This window comes from Nannobrachium achirus (assembly GCF_963921795.1).
Source record: "Nannobrachium achirus genome assembly, chromosome: 18".
Classification (NCBI taxonomy): Eukaryota; Metazoa; Chordata; class Actinopteri; order Myctophiformes; family Myctophidae; genus Nannobrachium; species Nannobrachium achirus.
In genome coordinates, this window is record NC_137825.1 from 42,540,397 (window position 1) to 42,559,324 (window position 18,928).

Here is an 18,928-nt window from a genome sequence, read left to right on the forward strand (position 1 = left end):
TCTCAGAGTCCACTTGAATTCCAGCTGCTGAGACCATGTGGCCTAAGAACCGCAGCGATGTCTGGAAGAACTTGCTCTTCTTCATGTTCACTGTGAGGTTGGCAGATCTTAGTGTATCCAGAACAGCCTGGATATCCAAGTAATGCTGTTCACAGGAAGCAGAGTAAATGATGATGTCGTCTAAATAGACGAAACAGATGCTTCCCCGGAGCTCTCCCAAAGTCATCTCCATTAGCCGTTGGAATGTCGCTGGAGCATTCTTGAGTCCAAACGGCATGACTTTGAACTGGAAGAGTCCAAGGGGAGAAGCAAAAGCAGTCTTGTCAATACTGTCCTGGTCCATCCTGCATTGCCAGTAGCCATTATTCAAGTCAATACTTGAGAAGATCACTGAGCCAGCTAGGGAGTCCAGGATTTCTTGAATTGTGGGTAACGGATAAGCGTCAGTGTAGGTTACGGCATTGAGTTTGATGTAGTTCACACAGAACCTTGGTTTTCTGTCCTTCCTAGGGATGAGGACTACTGGGGAAGACCATGCTGAGGATGATGGCTCAATGATATCCATCTCCAACATCTCCTCAATAAGCTCCTTCACCACCTGAAGTTTAGCTGGGGACAGTCGATAAGGTCTCTGCTTTATTGGCACACCTTGTGTGACAAGGATTTTGTGTGTGAGAACACCAGTAGAGCCCAAGCGAGAAGTACACACATCAGCATTCTCCTGTAGCTGATCAAATAGACAGCTCTTTCCTGCTGCCTCTAGTTGGGCTCCTTCCATTACCTTCCGTAAGAGCTCTGCATCCAGGATAGCCTCAGGAGAGGTAACTGAAGCTCTAGGGTTGGTGGCAGAGAAGAAGCAGAGTTGTCCCTTCCAACTCCATCCAGCAGGATTGCTTATGTCTCTCTCAAAGGAGTACTTACTGTCGTTGTTGGAATTGAACCAGTACAGATTTTGTCCCATGTCCATCTGCAAGCCAATGATGCACATGAAGTCCAAACCCAAGATAACAGGGCAAGCTAAGGCTTCTGAGGATAACACCACCACAGGTAAGGTGCAAGTTTGACCCTGTAAGGTGAGTGCCAACTCCTGCCATCCTAGTGGCCATCTCCCTCCGCCATCTGCCAAGTAGAGGGGATTTCCTGACCACGGAATCAGAGTCGCATCTTGAGGCTTGACAGCACGCCACATTTCTTCATTCAGAAGGGTGTAAGACGACCCTGTGTCCATCATAGCTTTCCTTTTTTCCAGACCGATGGTCAATGTCACAAACAACTGTTGTGGATAAGGCCTGGCAGACGAGAAAGGAGAAGTTGATAATCCTGGCTGCAGGTGAGACATAGCACTCAAGGTAGGAGTGTTCTCTGTAGATCTTGGCTGCTGTTGTTGCTGGTTGTAATTAGCAGATTTATTGTCCTTAGGTTTGTATTGAGGACAGGAGTAGGGTGGATGGGTGCCCTTACACCGCCAACAGAATGGTGCCTTGGGTGCTGCTTGCTGATTGGATTTTGCTGCTGCTGTTTGGGAAGATAGTTGATGAGACCCCTGACGAGGCTGGCTAACCGTCTGGGCTGGATTTGGGGTGGCAGTGTACCTCTGCTGCTGTTGTTGTTTTCCCCAATCTTTTTCCAGCTGCTGTCCCAGCCTAACCAGCTCATCAACCGTGGACACCCTGCTGCTCCTCAGCTGACCAGCCAACTGAGGGTTTATGTTCTTCAGGAGGAGTTGTATTATCTTCGCTTCGGTGATGTCTGATTTCCAGCGGTGACAGAGTGATCGATATCGATAAGCAAAATCTCTTATGCTTTCCTCCTCTCCTTGTACCTGAGTCTTTATCCTTTCCTCCAGCTCATCCATGTAGTCTTCCGACAGGAAGGCGAAAAGGAACTTGGTCTCAAATTCTTTCCAAGTTTGTGTCTCTAGTCTCATGACGTCCCACCAGTCCCTTGCCGTTCCATGTAGGACACTCCTCATAGCAGCTAGAATCTCCTCCTCTGACAGTGGGTTCAGACAGAGATAGTCCTGGCATCGTTCCAGATATAATAGAGGATCATTGCCATCCTCCATCCTCCCAAAGCATGGGAACTGCAACTTTATGGGACTTTTCCCCATGAACCGTCCCCTTACTTCCGAGGACTCCACTTGAGAGGATATTTGATCCGGCAAACCACCAATGATCATGGTGGATTGTAGTTGAGGGCGTGTCTGTCCCATAGGTGGTAGCATGGGGGACTGGTCCATCTGGACAGTCTGTACTGCAGTAGTTGAAAGGGTTGGGCTTAGGGGGAGGGTATTTTGTTTTACCAACGTCAACTCTTCCACCACACACTTTAACTCCTGGCTGCATGCCATTGTCTCATCCTGCAACTGAGTCATTGTCACAGCCATGGGGGTCATAACCTCCTGTAGGTCCTTCAGGACATCAATATGTAGCTTATTCATTCTCCATTTTAAGGTGTCCTTTATCTAAACCCTGAGGTACTCAATGTTTTTGTCCAACAAGTCCTTCATGACTTGACCACCACACTCTGGCTTATTGTCAATGGCCTGTTTGATGCCCCTCAGTATTTGAGCCTGAGTCAAACCTGTCCTTTTATTAAATTGCTGTTCAGAATGCAACTCCCTCATTTTCAAGGTCAGGTTAACCATTGAGCGTTCCAGAGTTTGCACGCTATGCATTATTTGCATCAGTAGATTGTGGTCCGGTGGGCCTGTCTCATCCAGTGTCTCTGTGTTCTCCCAGAGATCCATGTCATCCATGTTTGTTTGCATTGAATAACCCAGACCTCTCCTGTAACTCTGATCCTCCATAGGTGGCTCTGTATGGCCAGAGGCTGATGCACCAGCCAGTATGTCCTCCTGACTGCCTGCAGGGGGCGCTGGTTGCACAATAGGAAGTGATTCCACCTGTACAACAGGGGGCACCAGTGATGCAGAAGGAGGTGGTTCAATGTGTACCACAGGGGACACCACTGGTACAGCAGAAGGTGGTTCAATTTGTACCACACTTTGGTCACCAACAGAGGGCGCCGGTGATGCCGGTGGAGATGAACCACCCTGTATGACTCCCTGCCTGCCTGTTAGGGGCGGACCGTCACAAAACGTTCAGATTTAAAAAGTGCTTACTGAAGGCTCACGGATGTCAGAATATGGTCTGCTCAAAGCAGTATTACCCGTATCTTCTGTATTGTTTAATAAGAAGCATTTTAATCCGACAGTTTTCAGTTTTCCTTCTATTTCCGCAGAAAAACATCATTTGGGCGTGATTCACAGCGACTTCTGATCAATCACAGCAGGGTTTGCCTACTGTACATAGTGACGTGAGATCCATAATGACACATCATTGGGGAAAACGAGGAAATAGGCAGGAAATACAAGGAAAACTAAAAATTTACAGATTAAAATGCTTTTTATTAAACAACACGGAAGATACGGGTAATTCTGCTTGAGCGGACCATATTCTGTAAGCACTTTATTTTTGTTTGTGTAGACGTCCGTCGCAAATTGGCTAAACTGCTCAAACCAGGTTGAGGTGGATGCATGACGGTCGTGAGATACGGCCGTCATTTTCAGGTCTAGACCTTTTAAAGCAACGGACGCTTTGCACTCGTTTGCGTTTGCGCCTCAAATTAATATTGATGACCTGTTACTATACCTACATTGCACAGAGACAAGGTTAAAAAAAAGGGGAAAAAAGAAGGGTATGGGTTCATGAAATTCTTCAAAGATGAGACGGGCTCAGAGATGGGTACATGTACATTTGGTATTCCACAAGGTGGACACTGGGCTTGAAATTGAATTGATCATCTTGCTAGACTTTCTCTCTCTCTCTCTGCCACACGCACGCACACGCGCACGCACACACACACACACACACACACACACACACACACAGATCCCCTGAGTCAGTGGGCATTGACCCATATAGTGTGGCACAGAGAAGCCTGGCAGGAATGAATGAGGAAGCGCAAATGAAAGAAGGGGTGGGAAAGGCAACGGGGCTTGGGGGTGAGAGTTGTCACATCCTGTATAGACTTTGTGCTTTCACTCTGGGGAGGCGTTGTGGGAAACAGTGATGCACACGTAAATAGGTGCATTTACAGAAACTTCCTTGCAAACTTGTGTGGATACATAGACATAGACCACACGTGAATACAAAAACATGCCCTTCACCAACACCCACATGCATGCATGCACACACTCAGACAGAAGCAAAAACAATCTCACACACACACACACACACACACACACACACACACACACACACACACACACACACACACACACACACACACACACACTGTACGTCTGTAAACTGTATGTCTGTCCCCACAAAAGTAGACCAATCACACCTCACGTTGCTATGGTACAGTACATGCATGAAGGCAGAAGCACCTCTGGCTATATACCGTATGTGAAAGCTGCAAAACAACCTGACAATCTGCACAACCATTACATAAATATGAAGTGAAAGTCCTAGTTGATAATCTCTGCATGTAATATTTTTGTATTAGTTACGCCATTGTTGTGAAGCATTTTTGTACTTGTAGATGAAATATTTACTAAGAATATTATTTCCCTTTGGCCAAAGGATAGCGTCTCCGTGATAGTATTCATGCCCGCAGGCAGCCAGCAGTTTGCCAAAGCCGGGACGATTCCACCTATATAGACGAATCCACTGAGCAGCAATCATAACTGTGGTGTCAACGGCCACCGCTTCGGCACCACGACACAGCAACTACGCGGCAGCACTCCGTGGATTCGTCTATAGCAGGGGTCTTCAACAGGGGGTCCGGGACCCCTAGGGGGTCCTCAGAGTTACTACAGGGGGTCCTCCAAATCTTTATGAGATGGAAACCTTTTTTTACCCTAGCGTCCATATTCTGAGAACTTTAGCCAAAAATAGCAGATCTACAAGCTCACAACGCCTTGCGCTGCAAGGCATGAGCTTGTAGATCGGCTATTTTCGGCAAAGAGGATTGGTGTAGAGGAGAAAAAGAGCAGACTAAGTACAGAGTGAAAGGTCAAGTTTATTAAGTATTGACGGTTCAAGTGGTTAAATATCTGAAAATACAAATTGACATGAATCCAAAATACACTGATGATTATGCCGTCAAACGATGAAACTATATGGTATCTATGGGTTGTGGGGGTCCCTGCTTCATCCCTCTCTCTCGACTATGGGGTCCTTGGCCTGAAAACGTTGAAGACCCCTGGTCTATAGTGCAGCTCTGCCAGTGAATCACTGTGATTTGTGCTGTTTTGTACACAAACCTAAAACACATCTATCACTATCTAAAGTATTGGACGAGGAGACCACAATGCTTTTAGGCGTCTTGTTTAATTGCTCATCCTGTTCTCATCGCTGTTCCTACTTCCCTTAAACCAGACAAAATTACATTAGCAAGACAACGGGCAACAAAGCTGTTCAAAGGGAAATTAGCTTTCCTGCCATGTTGTTTTCGCTTTTGTATGTATGTGTGTGTGCGCACACGCTGTATGATGAGAGGGGGCGAGAGAGATGAAGAGACAGGGAGGAATAGTGAGAGAGAGAGAGAGAGAGAGTGGCGGAATGGAAAAGCAATCCCATTTGTGGTTTGTGGCAGTAATCCATATGTATGTCCATGTTGGGTATTTATCTGGCTGCACAATAGGGCATGGCCACATAAGTAAGGTCAAGACCGATAAGTGGCCATGTCCCCATTACAGCCACAAGTCCTATATCGGTCATTCATTCTTTCATTCATACACACACGCGCACACGCACACGGATGGATTACAGAACATGCAAACAAAAACAGACAGATACACATACCACAATGTGTCGGAGCCTACACATGACATGATTGACACATTCATATAGCCTACTGCATGATGCGCGTGCGCGTTTTTGATCATGTGACTGTCCCCACCCGCTCTTAATTTCTCCCGGCGCCATGTTGGTTCTCTGGACATGACCCCATTTAATGGTCCGTGTGCATGCTAACCCTAGCCTGACCTTTCACTGTATGGCCATGAGTTCATACACAGGTTGCCTACACTACAGTAATGTCTACGTGACAATAGCAGATCAACAAGCTCACATATCGCAATGCAACGTATTGAGAACTTATCGATCACTTATTTTGGCATACAGCAAAGTATATATTATGTGCTTGTGTGTGACTGTGTGTGAGTCTGTAAACGTGTGTGCTTTTGTTGGTGTGTACAATAGGCCTATGGTACTGTAAGTGAGTCAGGGTACATACAGTACTTCCGCATGTATGTACGGTTTGTCCGTGCACATGGGTGTGTATGTTTCTTAAGTGTCTTAAGTACATCCACCCCCCCCTTTCCCCGTTGATGCTGCCCATTACATATGACTTGTATCACCCAAGGCGGGTCGCGATAGTGAGCTACATGCCTTTTGTTGGAAGGATTGGTACAGCAAAAAATAAATAAAAAACCCTGACTCAATAGACTGTGTGATGGTGTTGTGGGGGAGGGGGGGGGCTAAGAGGAGGAACACCTGGGCTTTAGTATAAGAATTTCCAAGCTGATTTGGGGGAATTTGGTTTTAATCAGCTTCCACAGAGCTGCAGGGTTGAAGAAGGAAAGAGAGGGAGATTGAGAGCTAGAAAAATGAAAGAATAAAGTGAAAGAGTGCCTGAGAAGAAGTCATACCTGATTTATACTCTGTTGCGTGCCGTGTCGCTCACCGAGAATAGCAGATATGCAAGCTCACAATGTGTTGCGGCACCACCAAGTCCAAAATAAATCACCCTTACGTTTATGAAGAAAGGAAAGGGGTGCAGGTGAAGGCTTTGAGTATCATTGGCGGTAGTATGAAAGTATGTGACCAGGCAGTAACTCATGTCATGTCCTACTTCATTAATATTAAAGTGGAGTGGCTGGATATATTTCAGCTGCTCACAGGACCAATGGTCTTAGTCTCACAGACATCACAGACATATTCGGACCAGGGATTTGTGTCAGGGGGAAAAGGACTAATAACTCAACAGGAGCAGGCAGAGCAGCCCCGAGGACGGTAATGCAGTGATCTCACTGAAGTTTGTTTAATCTTTGGAAGGGTAATCTGGTAAGAGGGGTTAATCTGTAGAGTGTGTTTATGCTTCTGGTATGGTTTCCGTTTCAATGAGGTGCTGCCCTTCAGGAGATGTTTAATCCTGGCAATAGTTATCTGCCCAGGGCGTCAATATTCTATTTATTTATTCTATTTTTGGAGCTCAGTAATGAAAGGATCAAGGTGGTGTACAGACAGAGCTGTTGCCTGTGGTGTTCATGTATTACAGATGTTACACCATTGTGTTAAAATTGTTTTTCATAAATGGTACTGTGGAGAGGGAAGGGGTTATGTTATTCAGCTGGAGTAGAATCCAGATTGTGTCTGGATTCATGTTTACTCCCTAAGTTAAGTTTCATTATTATTATTATTTTGAGTATTTTACACCCAGAGTTAAATTAACACTCACAGTATTTTGATATTTTTGCTATACACGTTGTTTGAACACCTCCAGCTCTGCCCTGAAGCACAGGCAGAGAAGAAGCACAAAGATAGAAGAAGAAGATGATAGATAGAAGAAAGAGACGCACTGCAAGATCCTGAGTATTGTGTACTTATTTACGTATGTACATATTTACACTCCCAAGAGTTAAATTAACAATCAGGATTTTGCAGTGTAGACAGTACTAGACACATGTAGACAACTGTTGATGGCTTGGAACTGAGGGACAAATGAGTGAAGAGAAGGTTGAGCAGGAACTTGATGTGATGTGGAAGGTGAGAGAGGTAAAGAAAGAGGATGAGATGGAAGAACGGCATTGTGGATAGATGGAGAGATGGAAGAGAATGAACCATGAAATTAGGGTTCTGTTTTTTTAAATGAACATACCACTGCCAATACATGTTATCTAATAACACCCGCTTCGGACACTATCATCCGATATCCTCTGCAATTATCACTTCTTATCAGTCGATATTATCCAGGGAGAAGGGCCATGCTCTTCCGACGGAGTCGTCAGAGTGTTAGTGCGCCTGTGCCGACACATCTTGACGAATAGTTATCTCCCCTCCGTGGGAGTCGATCCCGGAGCATAGTTTTAGGAGCCACGTCACTTTGCTTACAGAGCTACCGAGCGGCTGGCCAACCCTCCTTTTTTTGTGTTATCTTTGACAACGTGGATACTAACGCATTACAGTCCCTTTGAGCCGCATTCGGACGCAGAAGCCGTCCCCTGGTCAATATTTACTGTTCTGTCCATAACGGCACATAACTCGGTAACGGCGCTGAGTGGGCTCATCGGCGCCTGAGACGACGCACCTCCGCCGTGGATAGCCTAGTGTGGCGTGAGCAGTAGCGCCGGGTGGCTGGGAAACTTACGGTAGGCTAGTTGTTCCAAATCCCATTAGGGGATTCCCCTTTTTCTTTTTTTTTCTTCAGTCTGTAGAGCATGTCGATACACTTGGCTGATAAGGTTATCAGCCGAGTGTATCGACATGCTCTACAGACTGAAGTCAGCAGAGCATGGCCCTTCTCCCTTGATAATATCGGCTGATAAGACGTGATAATCTCTGATGGTATCGGATGATAACATTCGAAATGGGTGCTAATAACAGATTTGGAGATGTATCATACATGAACATAGACCATTTTTATGCCAGTGGATTTATTTAGATTTTGTTTGTCATTATTACAAACCTAAGTTACCAGAATAACTGAGTCAATATCGGTTAAACATCACACCAGACATCACTGAGTCATCAATCTTTCATCAATCTTTTGTCATGGACTATTTTCAGATGGACCTGTCAAATCAATGTGCATGTTAAAATGCAATGGTGGAATGATAATGGAACAGTAATAAACAGATCATAATGGCATAGTGACATTGAGTATTTTAGATTACCTATTTCAAGCAGGTTTTAAGTCTCTGCAAGTACATGCTATAGAACATGCAAGAACTCTGGAATGAACCTTTAAGAAGAGCCGGGTTGAGAGGAAGATGGGGGAAGGCAGAGAGAGCGAGGGAGGGATAAAGGACGATTAAAAGAGGTTTGAGTTCAGTTCATGCTGCGTGTACATTTGTGGTAATGATTGCCTAAGGGAAGCAGATTTAACCCTGGACCTCATATGTAACCTGACCCACTGCAATAAGAACATGTTGCAGGGGCCTGTAGATATGTTTGTGCGGGTATGTGCAAGTGAATAGTGTGTTCATAGGGGCATGGGTGGATCCACTTATACAGTAGTATACATATATCGTCGCTGTCGGGTGAAAACCTTGTATGTCCAAAACCGTTTTGTTTTGCATTTATCATTTCAAAAATGATTTAAACTAGTGAAAACAGCCGATCTACAAGCACACAACGCCTCGCGGTGCGAGGCGTTGTGTGCTTGTAGATCTGCTGTTTTCACTACTTTGGTGTGACGGCCTTGTATGATAAAGCAGGGCTTTACTTTGCGAAAGGACGTACAAATTTGAAACTTGGAGATACGAGGTTTCCACCCGACAACGACGATATGTATGTGCAAACTGTGCATAGGTGTGTAGATGGTACCGGTATATGCGTGCATACAGTAGCCTATGTGTGTGTGGACGTGCTTGCATGCATGCACACACATGCATGCGTACGTACGTATGCCTGTGTGGAAGGAGTGAGGGAGACAAGGATTGAATATGAAATATCTCAATGTATAAGTAATGACGGCTCATTACTTTTCTTTTCTATAGATTATTTGCAATGCCTGTCTACTGCGTTTTCTAGCTACAGGAAGCACAACGAAACAAATGGTGGCCCAGAACGTGTTTGTGTTTGCATAGAGAGGTACCTCGTGTTGGCTTTTTACTTGTCTTCATCATATCACACACCCGTGACTTAGTTTTAAGTCAACATCTCAGGAGAGGACAACCTTGAAAGAGGCAATTATCCAAGACTATAGCACAGAGTCCTTCTACTTTCAAGTTAAGTTAAAAATAAATAAATAAAAATCCTAGTGTTTGGTCGAGGTTTCATTCTTTTTGTTTTTATTTCAAATATAAGCGATGCTTACAAACAAAGCAAATGGTACATGAGGGATGAAAAAAGAAAAAAGAAACAAATAGAAAAAAGAAAACATGGAGAAAGGAAAGACAATAAAAGAAAATGAGAAAAATTAGTAAAGTGAGAAATGAGTAAAGTGATTTATGAACATAAATTGGGAGAGACTTATGGATGAATGCATGAATGCAATACATATGAACATGTACCCTTAGAGCAATACATGCACGCATTCATGCATTACTCATATTGCATTATTGCTTTAAATCTAAAACAAAAACAAAATATAAAGCAAAGCAAGTCAATATAAATATTTGGCAAATGTTATCATCCTATTTACGATTGTTTCCTTTCATCTCTTTGGTAATAGCCACTCTTTTTCTCCTTTCAGTCAATGTACTCCTAAATAAATGTCTTTCACTTAATTTCAGACAACAATTACTGCATGTCCTTCACCTGTTTTTACCCTCAATACAGAGCATTGTTACAAGCAGTACTGTACCACTACAGGTCAAGGTGCTGGTCATCATCCACAAAGATTATGAGCTGAACTTATAATCTTTAGGATGGTCTTTACCTCATACCCCCACACACATGTTGGACACATACTGAACATGCGCACATACTGTGTGTCATGCAAGGGCACATAGAATGCATGCATGCATTTACTGTATTCACATGCATAGGTTCACTTTTGTTATGTACACAAACATAGATTCACACCTCCGTCCACCTGTTTAGATGCACACACACACACACACACACACACACACACACACACACACACACACACACACACACACACACACCGACCCCCATGCCCCCTCCTCCTCACCTGGCATTGCTGAGGTCCGTCCCGACTCCGCCCCCGACTCCGCCTCCTCCCCTGCTCTTCTCCAGGCCCAGCTTGGCGAAGATGCCGGCCAGCACCATGATGGCCACCACGCCGCAGATGATGTAGACCACCAGGTGCGTGCGGTCTCGGTCCTGGTCGGCCTGGCCCTCGGTGATGGTGGCCACGGGCTTGCCGGTGTTGGCCCAGATGGGCGTGTCGTAGTTGGAGCAGATGCCCTGGTCGAGGCGCTGCTGGCGGAACTGGCAGCAGAAGCGGTAGAAGCACGTGCCGCAGCAGTAGAGGAAGACGCCGGCGTTGCAGTTGAACGGCGGGTCCCACTGGCCCATCACGTCGTAGTAGCCCTGGCAGCGCGTCCCGCTCGACGGAGGGGCGTCCTCGTCGTCGCCGTCCCCCCCGCTGTTGGCCGTGGACAGGCCCGTCTCCGGGGGCGGGGGGGTGATCCGGGCGGCCGTCTCGGCGGCGGCCACCTCGAAGGCCGCCACCGTGGTGGCGGTCTGGTTGGCCGGCGCCTCCAACTCGGCCGACACGGTGTAGGGGGGCGGCGACGACGGAGCGTCGGTGTCGTCTTCGACCGGCGTTTCGGTGGCTGAGAGGTCCTGGGCGAGGGCGGGCCGCATGGAGGTTAGGGTGGAGGAGAAGAGGATGAAGAGAAAGAGGTGGGAGGAGGAGAGGGGGCTGGTGGCCACCGTGACCCTTCGAGACCCCATCGGCCCCCGAGTTGCACCTGCGGGCTGAGAGTTGGGCGTTAGAGCGCAGGTTGAGGGTCACGTGAGATGGAAGGCTAAACACAGAACAGACATTATTGAATCGAAAATCGATCTTAATTCTTTTTTACACTATACGTTGGTCAATTACATATTTTATTATTTTATTGTTTACAATTATTCTGATTATAACATTTGTGGCAGCAGACAAAAGGCAAAAGTAGTAGTAAATGTAACTCTGTTACTTAAAGTACCAGTAAGACTACTGTGTACCACTTTGCGTGATTTGTGTGCAAAGTCAGTAGGGGCAGTGGCAAAATATGTGTATTACATAGTATTATTTATACTATGTGGCAGGAGGTAATTCTATTATACATGTGGTACTACAGTATCTGAACATATACTGCATACTTCAGAAGTTTAAATTGATATGTTGTTTTGTATATTTCCTGGCATGTTGCAACATGCAACATGTGACCATGCAATTTACAATCTATTTCCATTTGAAATATATATATAAACACATGGTCTGCTACACTAATTAAATCAATAGTGAAAAACAGGTCAATCAGAAACACTGTTTCAGAGCATGTGTGGTGTGGTTGTAGAATGGCACAATGCATTTGTGGTAAGGTGTGACATGGTATCATGTGGTAATATAGTGCATGGTGAGCCATAAGTGGTCCCTTCTCCCTAGGGTAGAAATGTGGCGATGGAATATATAGCTTTTTTGTGGCCATGCATAGCGGAGTAATGACTACAACCGGACAACAAACACACACACACACACACACACACACACACACACACACACACACACACACACACACACACACACACGCAGACAAATATTTGAAATGTACCTTTCGATCTCTCAGAGGTGTGCGATGAGTTCAAATCCTCCTCAGTAGTTGTTCCCCACAATGTGCGTGGGTTTCAGCTCCCCTCTAGAAATATCCTCAAACTTTACTCAGCGGCATCCTTCCTCCAGATTTTCCCCCAGTCCGTTTCACTCTCGTCTTCTCACGTGTTTTCCATCCTGCGACCGGACGGACGCAAGCGTCAAACTGTTTGTAGCCCGTCCTTTGTCCCTGTTGCTTCTTCTCTTCTTTCTCTGTGTTTGAGTGTGCGTGCGTATGTCTGTGGGTGTGCGTTTGGTTACCTTGTGTTGGTCTGTCAAGATTTGGCAGGTATGAGCGCAGAGCGGTCCAGGTTAGCTATAATCCCACAGGGGTGCTCGCTCGCATTGCCAAGTCGCCTCAGAGTGTATGAGTCTATGCTTGTGCATGTGTGTGTGTGCGTGTGTGTGTGTGTGTGTGTGTGTGTGTGTGTGTGTGTGTATGTGCGCATGTGTGCAATGTGCATGTGTGTGTGTGTGTGTGTGTGTGTGTGTGTGTGTGTGAGAGAGAGAGAGAGAGAGAGAGAGAGCTGTGGAGCTCCATGGAACAGTTCTGGAACCAAATGAGATCTACCCCCCCCCCCTCTTGTACTCCTCCTATCTGCTACTCTCCACCCCTGCCCTACTATGTGCTGCATGCAGAGAGAGAGAGAGAGAGCGCGCTCTGTGTGTGTGGTTTTGTGTGTGTGTGTGTGTGTGCGCGCGCGTGTGTGTGTGTGTGTGTGTCTGTCCGTCTGTCTACGGGGAGGGGGTTGTTCATATCCAGCTGTATCTCCCATCATCCCCAGGGGATGGACGACTGGAGGGAGGGATGGAGGAAGGGAGAAATCAACAGAAAGAAGAGTGACGTGTAGATGTGCATAGTTTTTGTTAGTTTTCCATGTTTCTACTACAGAGGTCTGCACCCTCCCTGTATATCGTCACTGTCGGGCAGAAACCTTGTATCTCCAAGTTTCAACTTTGACTGTTTTTTTAGCAACGTAAAGCACTGCTTCGTCATACAAGGCCGTCGCACAAAAGTAGTGAAAACAGCCGATCTACAAGCACACATGCTTGTAGATCGGCTGTTTTCACTAGTTTAAATCATTTAAAAAATGACAAATACAAAACAAACTGTTTTGGACATACACGTTTTCCACCCGACAACGACGATATGTTGCTCCTTTATCTTCTTCCCCGCACAACTCTCTCCCTGTTTCAACTCGGAAAGTGTAAAAACTCTGGATTTTACTCTGCATGATTTTGATGGAGGACAGCTAACATCTGCTGTGGTCAGTGTAGCTCAAAACCACCCCCCCCCCTTTTCTCTCTATCTCTCTCTCTCTCTCTCTCTCTCTCTCTCTCTCTCTCTCTCTCTCTCTCTCTCTCTCTCTCTTTCTCTCTCTCTCTCTATCTCTCTCTCTCTCTCGTGTTTTCTCTTCTGTCTCCCCCCAGTCTGTTGCTCATGCCACAGGCGTGGATAAATAAATCTGTGGTGCAAAACGACGCGTGTAAGGATGTCAGTAGAAGTGAGCGTGCGTGTGTGTGGGTATGCATATAAGATAGAAAGAATGTGATTATTATGTCTCTTTGTGTGTTGTGCAGCGTGCACGTTTGTGCACATCCATCAGAAAGACTTAGGTGTAGGGGTCCAACTCCAGTCCTCACTTTCTTCATCTGCTTTGTCCAAATCCCAGCCTGTTTGGAGACCCAGCGATACACTCAGCCAACAGCGGGACGAGAGCTGGCACACATACTCATGCACGCGCATGCACACACACACACACACACACACACACACACTCACAGACACGTACACACAAACTGATTGCCATGGGCAATTATAACGGCTTTTCTCCAAGTACACTACAAGATGTGAGATTTTTAATGGAGTCATAAGCAAGATTGACAAGGGCCTTTATTTTCAATTTAGTTAATCGTCTCTCACTAAATCCCCCCTTTATGTTGCGCTCAGTCTATAGCCAACGCAGTCAGTGTTTCTTCATCTTCAGTTGATTCTTGTGGCATCACACATATTGGACACACCCCAAGAGTGAAGTCTTGTTTATAGTCGTTGTACGATGGCTTCGCTCGCTGATAATAATAAGACTCTGTTATTTTCAACTATTTTCACCAGGCGGCATGAGCTGTGATTGGTTTCCTGTTGAGGGGACATACAAGCCCATTTCTCATTTGAACACTGGAAAATGTCCAGGGAATCAGGTTGGGATATTGTCCGGTGTTGGCCTTTCACACACAAAAGTAGAATGTCTGTTTTCAGATGCTTTCACACACACACACACACACACACACACACACACACACACACACACACACACACACACACACACACACACACACACACACACACACACACACACACACACACACACACACACACATGAATGTAAATCGCCTGTTTGATAAGGTTAGGGGCGGTAACTTCAAAATGATCCATTCTGCGAGCTGGAAAAATAACATTGGTCTCTATGTACAGATGAGCACACTGCACAACGTAGCCCGTTGTCTACAATCACTAAAGAGACGTTTGTTTTGTATAACTACTTTATCTCTCTCCAAACCTCGGGAGGAGGGGAAGCTCCAACTGTCGTCAATAGAAGTGTCATCAACACGTCCTCACGCGATCACCATGTCCATTCACACATAGAGAGAGAGATTTGAGCCAAATCGGACATTACCTAGACTGAACTCAAGGGCTTATTCAGCATAAAGCCTGCTGCATGTCCGATCCTACTGAGTCCATAAGTCAGTGCATGTCTGTACAGTAAGTGACTATACAGACAAAACCTGTTAGCTCATGGCAACAGCATACATATAGAGAAGTGGACAGAACAGAAAGAGTGCTGGACAAAAAGCAAAGCAGGGGAGTGGGAAGAAAGAGGTAGATACACTGTAGGGCAGTGACATGGGAACAAAAGTAAGAAGGGGGGCAAAGAGAGGGGAAGCACCAGCTGAGGGTCGGAGAAAGGATGGGAGAAAGAAAAGGATAAAGAAGGAGAGTTGTAAAAAGAAAGATGGAGAGAGGGAAAACATAGCAAGACAGGAGAATGTATGATGCGTGTTGTAGATAGGCTTTCCAATTGCATTCAGTAAGTATAGAATAGGGCATAAGTGGTTAAAGGAGGATTCGATCACGCGTGGTGGGTACAGTGCTAAATCGCTTATTTATATCACTCAATTACAATTGTATACAGTATAGTGTATATGTACCAAACGCGTTTTCTCCTGTGTTGTCATCCAAAGTCCCCCTTTAGCCACCATAGTCCACTACGGCTACTCATTTGCAAGGTTATAAAACTAAAACTAACGATAAAACGAAGACTAGAATGGAAACACGTTGTCGTTAACTGAAAAACAAAACAAAAACTACGCTTTAAAAAAAAAACTAAAACTAACTGAAACGGTATTGTGTGTTTACAAAACTAACTAAAATAAACTAAAATGATAGAGAAAATCTCCTTAGTTTTCGTCTTTGTCAATTTGTTTTGGATGGATGTCCAATCTATTTTCATATATCTATCTTCCTCCTTCTCCCTCTAATCCTATGCTCTAACCTCGCGTCGCCAGGCTCTTCTCCCTATCTCCCTCTGTGCCAGTTTACCACGCCCCTCGGACACGCCAAAATACAGAACCTGGTATCATGGTGGTTTCGAAAGTTCATTTGGGATTACTTTGAATATGACTGTGTTTCAGATCAGAGTAAATGCCTTGTAGAAAATGATAATGACAAATCTAAAAAAGTCCATTTGAACAGCACGCATAAGAAGGCTAACCTAACGTACCTTGACAAGGTAAAGGACATCGCCCCAGGGGAGCCAAAATACAGAACCTGGTATCATGGTGGTTTCGAAAGTTGGAAGAAAGCGGCAGAGTCCCATTTGGGATTACTTTGAATATGACTGTGTTTCAGATAAGAGTAAATGCCTTGTAGAAAATGATAATACGGCATGCGGTGCATTACTCAAGGGGAAAAATCCCACAAATCTAAAAGTCCATTTGAACAGCACGCATAAGAAGGCTAACCTAGCGTACCTTGACAAGGTAAAGGACACCGCCCCAGGGGAGCCTCTCTCCCCCGAGACAGATGCCAATCCTTGGCCAGGCAGCAGAAGAAGAAACCCATGACCAAAACAGTCATATATTCTGTCATTTTGTTCCTTAGGCATGGAATGATAGTGAAAATAAATTATTGCCCTTTTTGCTGTTTTGTTGATTTTTTATGATGTTGAGATGTTTTAATCTCACCCCTGACAAATACCTCATATTACGCAAAAGACTAAAACTAAACTACTATAAAATCTTGAGCGATATAAATAAGCGATTTAGCACTGTACCCCACCACGCGATCAGAACTCGAGAAGAACAAACAAACAAAAAACAACAACAGCAAAACTCGTCCAGAGTTGTCCTGGGATATGATAACATCAGATTATGGTAATTAAAAACGCTCACATTCATTAGCTCTGCTCGTCTTTCATCCGAAGCTTCGATCTGCTGCTGCTTAGCTACCTCCTCCACCCCAGCCTCCAGCTTTTGATCAGGCTCAAATTCTTGCAATTGGGTCTGCTAATTCAAGCTAATATTATTTCAATTTATTGCTATTGTACTACTATTTTATCCCTATGTGTCCTGATTTTGCTTAGCAAGCATGCGTGTAAAACATTCAGGGAACATCTCCGAACGCTAACTGTAGCGTCCAACTGTATTCCATTTGTTGCAATAAATGTATGAATCTACTTTGACGCGAGTGTTCCTGACTAAATGCGATGTAATGGAAATACGGGGGAAACAAAAGATTTCTGCTTACCAAAACATCACATGATGGAATAAGTTGACATCATAATCACCATAGCAACGTCTCCTCATACCTATTAAGAGACATCTGTGATACCTTGACATATCAGTTTAATATTCACATGATCATTCCCAGGTTATTTTTTAAAACAGCATATGAAAGCATGAGCCGGTGGGAAAATCTCTCTCTGATTGTATAGTATTTCTGTGTACTGTACCCAGGTCACTCGTGCCAACAGTGCAGGAATATACACAATGATTTGTAGTGCTTGGTTGTATTCTGTTAGACATCCTGTCACAACAGCTCACACATCTTGCAGCTGTGTTTGCACATTGTTGTACTTCACCCAGCAGATATGGAGTATTGTCATTAGTCATGTTTTCAAACTCTCCTTGAGTGATTGTAATTTGTGGGAAGTACTGTATGTGTTTCTGATGTCTTGGTACTGTGGGCAAGTGGTTAGGAAGTGTAGCTTTATAGCTTTATATAGCACTTTTATCCAATGCGCTTTACAGAGATTGTGCATTACATTCACCCGTTCACTCACACATTAATACACCGATGGTGGAGGAAACCATGCAAGGCACCAACTTGCTCATCGGGAGCAATTAGGGTTTTAGCATCTTGCTGAAGGACAGTTCGACCGTAACTCTGGGGGAGCCCGGGATCGAACTGGGAACCTTTCAGTTGCCAGGTGGCCACTCTACCCCTGAGCCACTGCCGCCCCATGTTTTACCCCATTTTGTGTGCAATGAGTGGTACAGTCTGTCTTCTCTTGGGAGCCGGATCTGCCTATAGCGTCCTTTCTCAATTGCAAGACTGTGTTCACTGAGTCTGTACATATTCACGGTTGTCCTTCTATTCTCTGTTTAAAAAAAGAAGTGAGCGGTGGTGTGTGTGTGTGTGTGTGTGTGTGTGTGTGTGTGTGTGTGTGTGTGTGTGTGTGTGTGTGTGTGTGTGTGTGTGTGTGTGTGTGTGTGTGTGTGTGTGTGTGTGTGTGTGTGTGTGGCCGTGTGTGTGTGTCTGTGTGAGAGAGTGTGTGTGCATGCATGCATGTACGGTACACACATGTGTTCATACAGCACCTCACTGGTCATCCAGAGGTACTCAGGCTACATACAGACAGACAGACACGCACTAACGCACGCATACACACACGGCCACGTATAGGAGACGGTGAGTGAGTGTGCCTGGCCTGAACAACAGCGCCTCTCCCTTAAAGTGTGTGTGTGTGTGGTGAGTAGAGGTATTGTAGGCTCACTCCACGGAGGTTAAGGTTAGGGTGAGGGTTAGAGTCAGGTGTCGAAAAGATGAGATGTAGTAACAGCGACACGCTTCAGGCCACAGTGGCCTTAATGCCCCATCTGACTGTACTTTCTCTGTCTCTTTCTTGTCAATATGTAGAAAGTAGACACTGCTGTCTCTTTCTTGTCTGTGTCTTTTGTTGAGATTCTGAAATCTTAACTCCCCCGAGTCCCCATCTTTAAACCAATCTAATGACTTTGATTGGTGCAGGGTTGAGCATGGATCAGATTGTAAATACCAATCATTTATCTATTTCACTGCAGATTAGGTTATCATCCTTAACCCTTAAATTCAACTAATTCTTTGAATGGACTAAAATCTTGTTTTATATGA

At 45.1% G+C, this 18,928-nt stretch overlaps 1 protein-coding gene across 1 annotated transcript in view; it reads right to left on the reverse strand.

The window, feature by feature from the left end:
• The window catches only part of shisa8b (shisa family member 8b), a gene marked incomplete at both ends in the record, with an annotated part of 35,193 nt that extends 23,593 nt beyond the window's left edge, over positions 1-11,600 (reverse strand). The window contains one exon of the mRNA XM_080747440.1: positions 10,873-11,600. Within this exon, the coding sequence (XP_080603566.1) occupies positions 10,873-11,600 (728 nt within the window). The remainder of the gene's footprint in view (positions 1-10,872) is intronic.
• Positions 11,601-18,928: the final 7,328 nt, after the last annotated feature.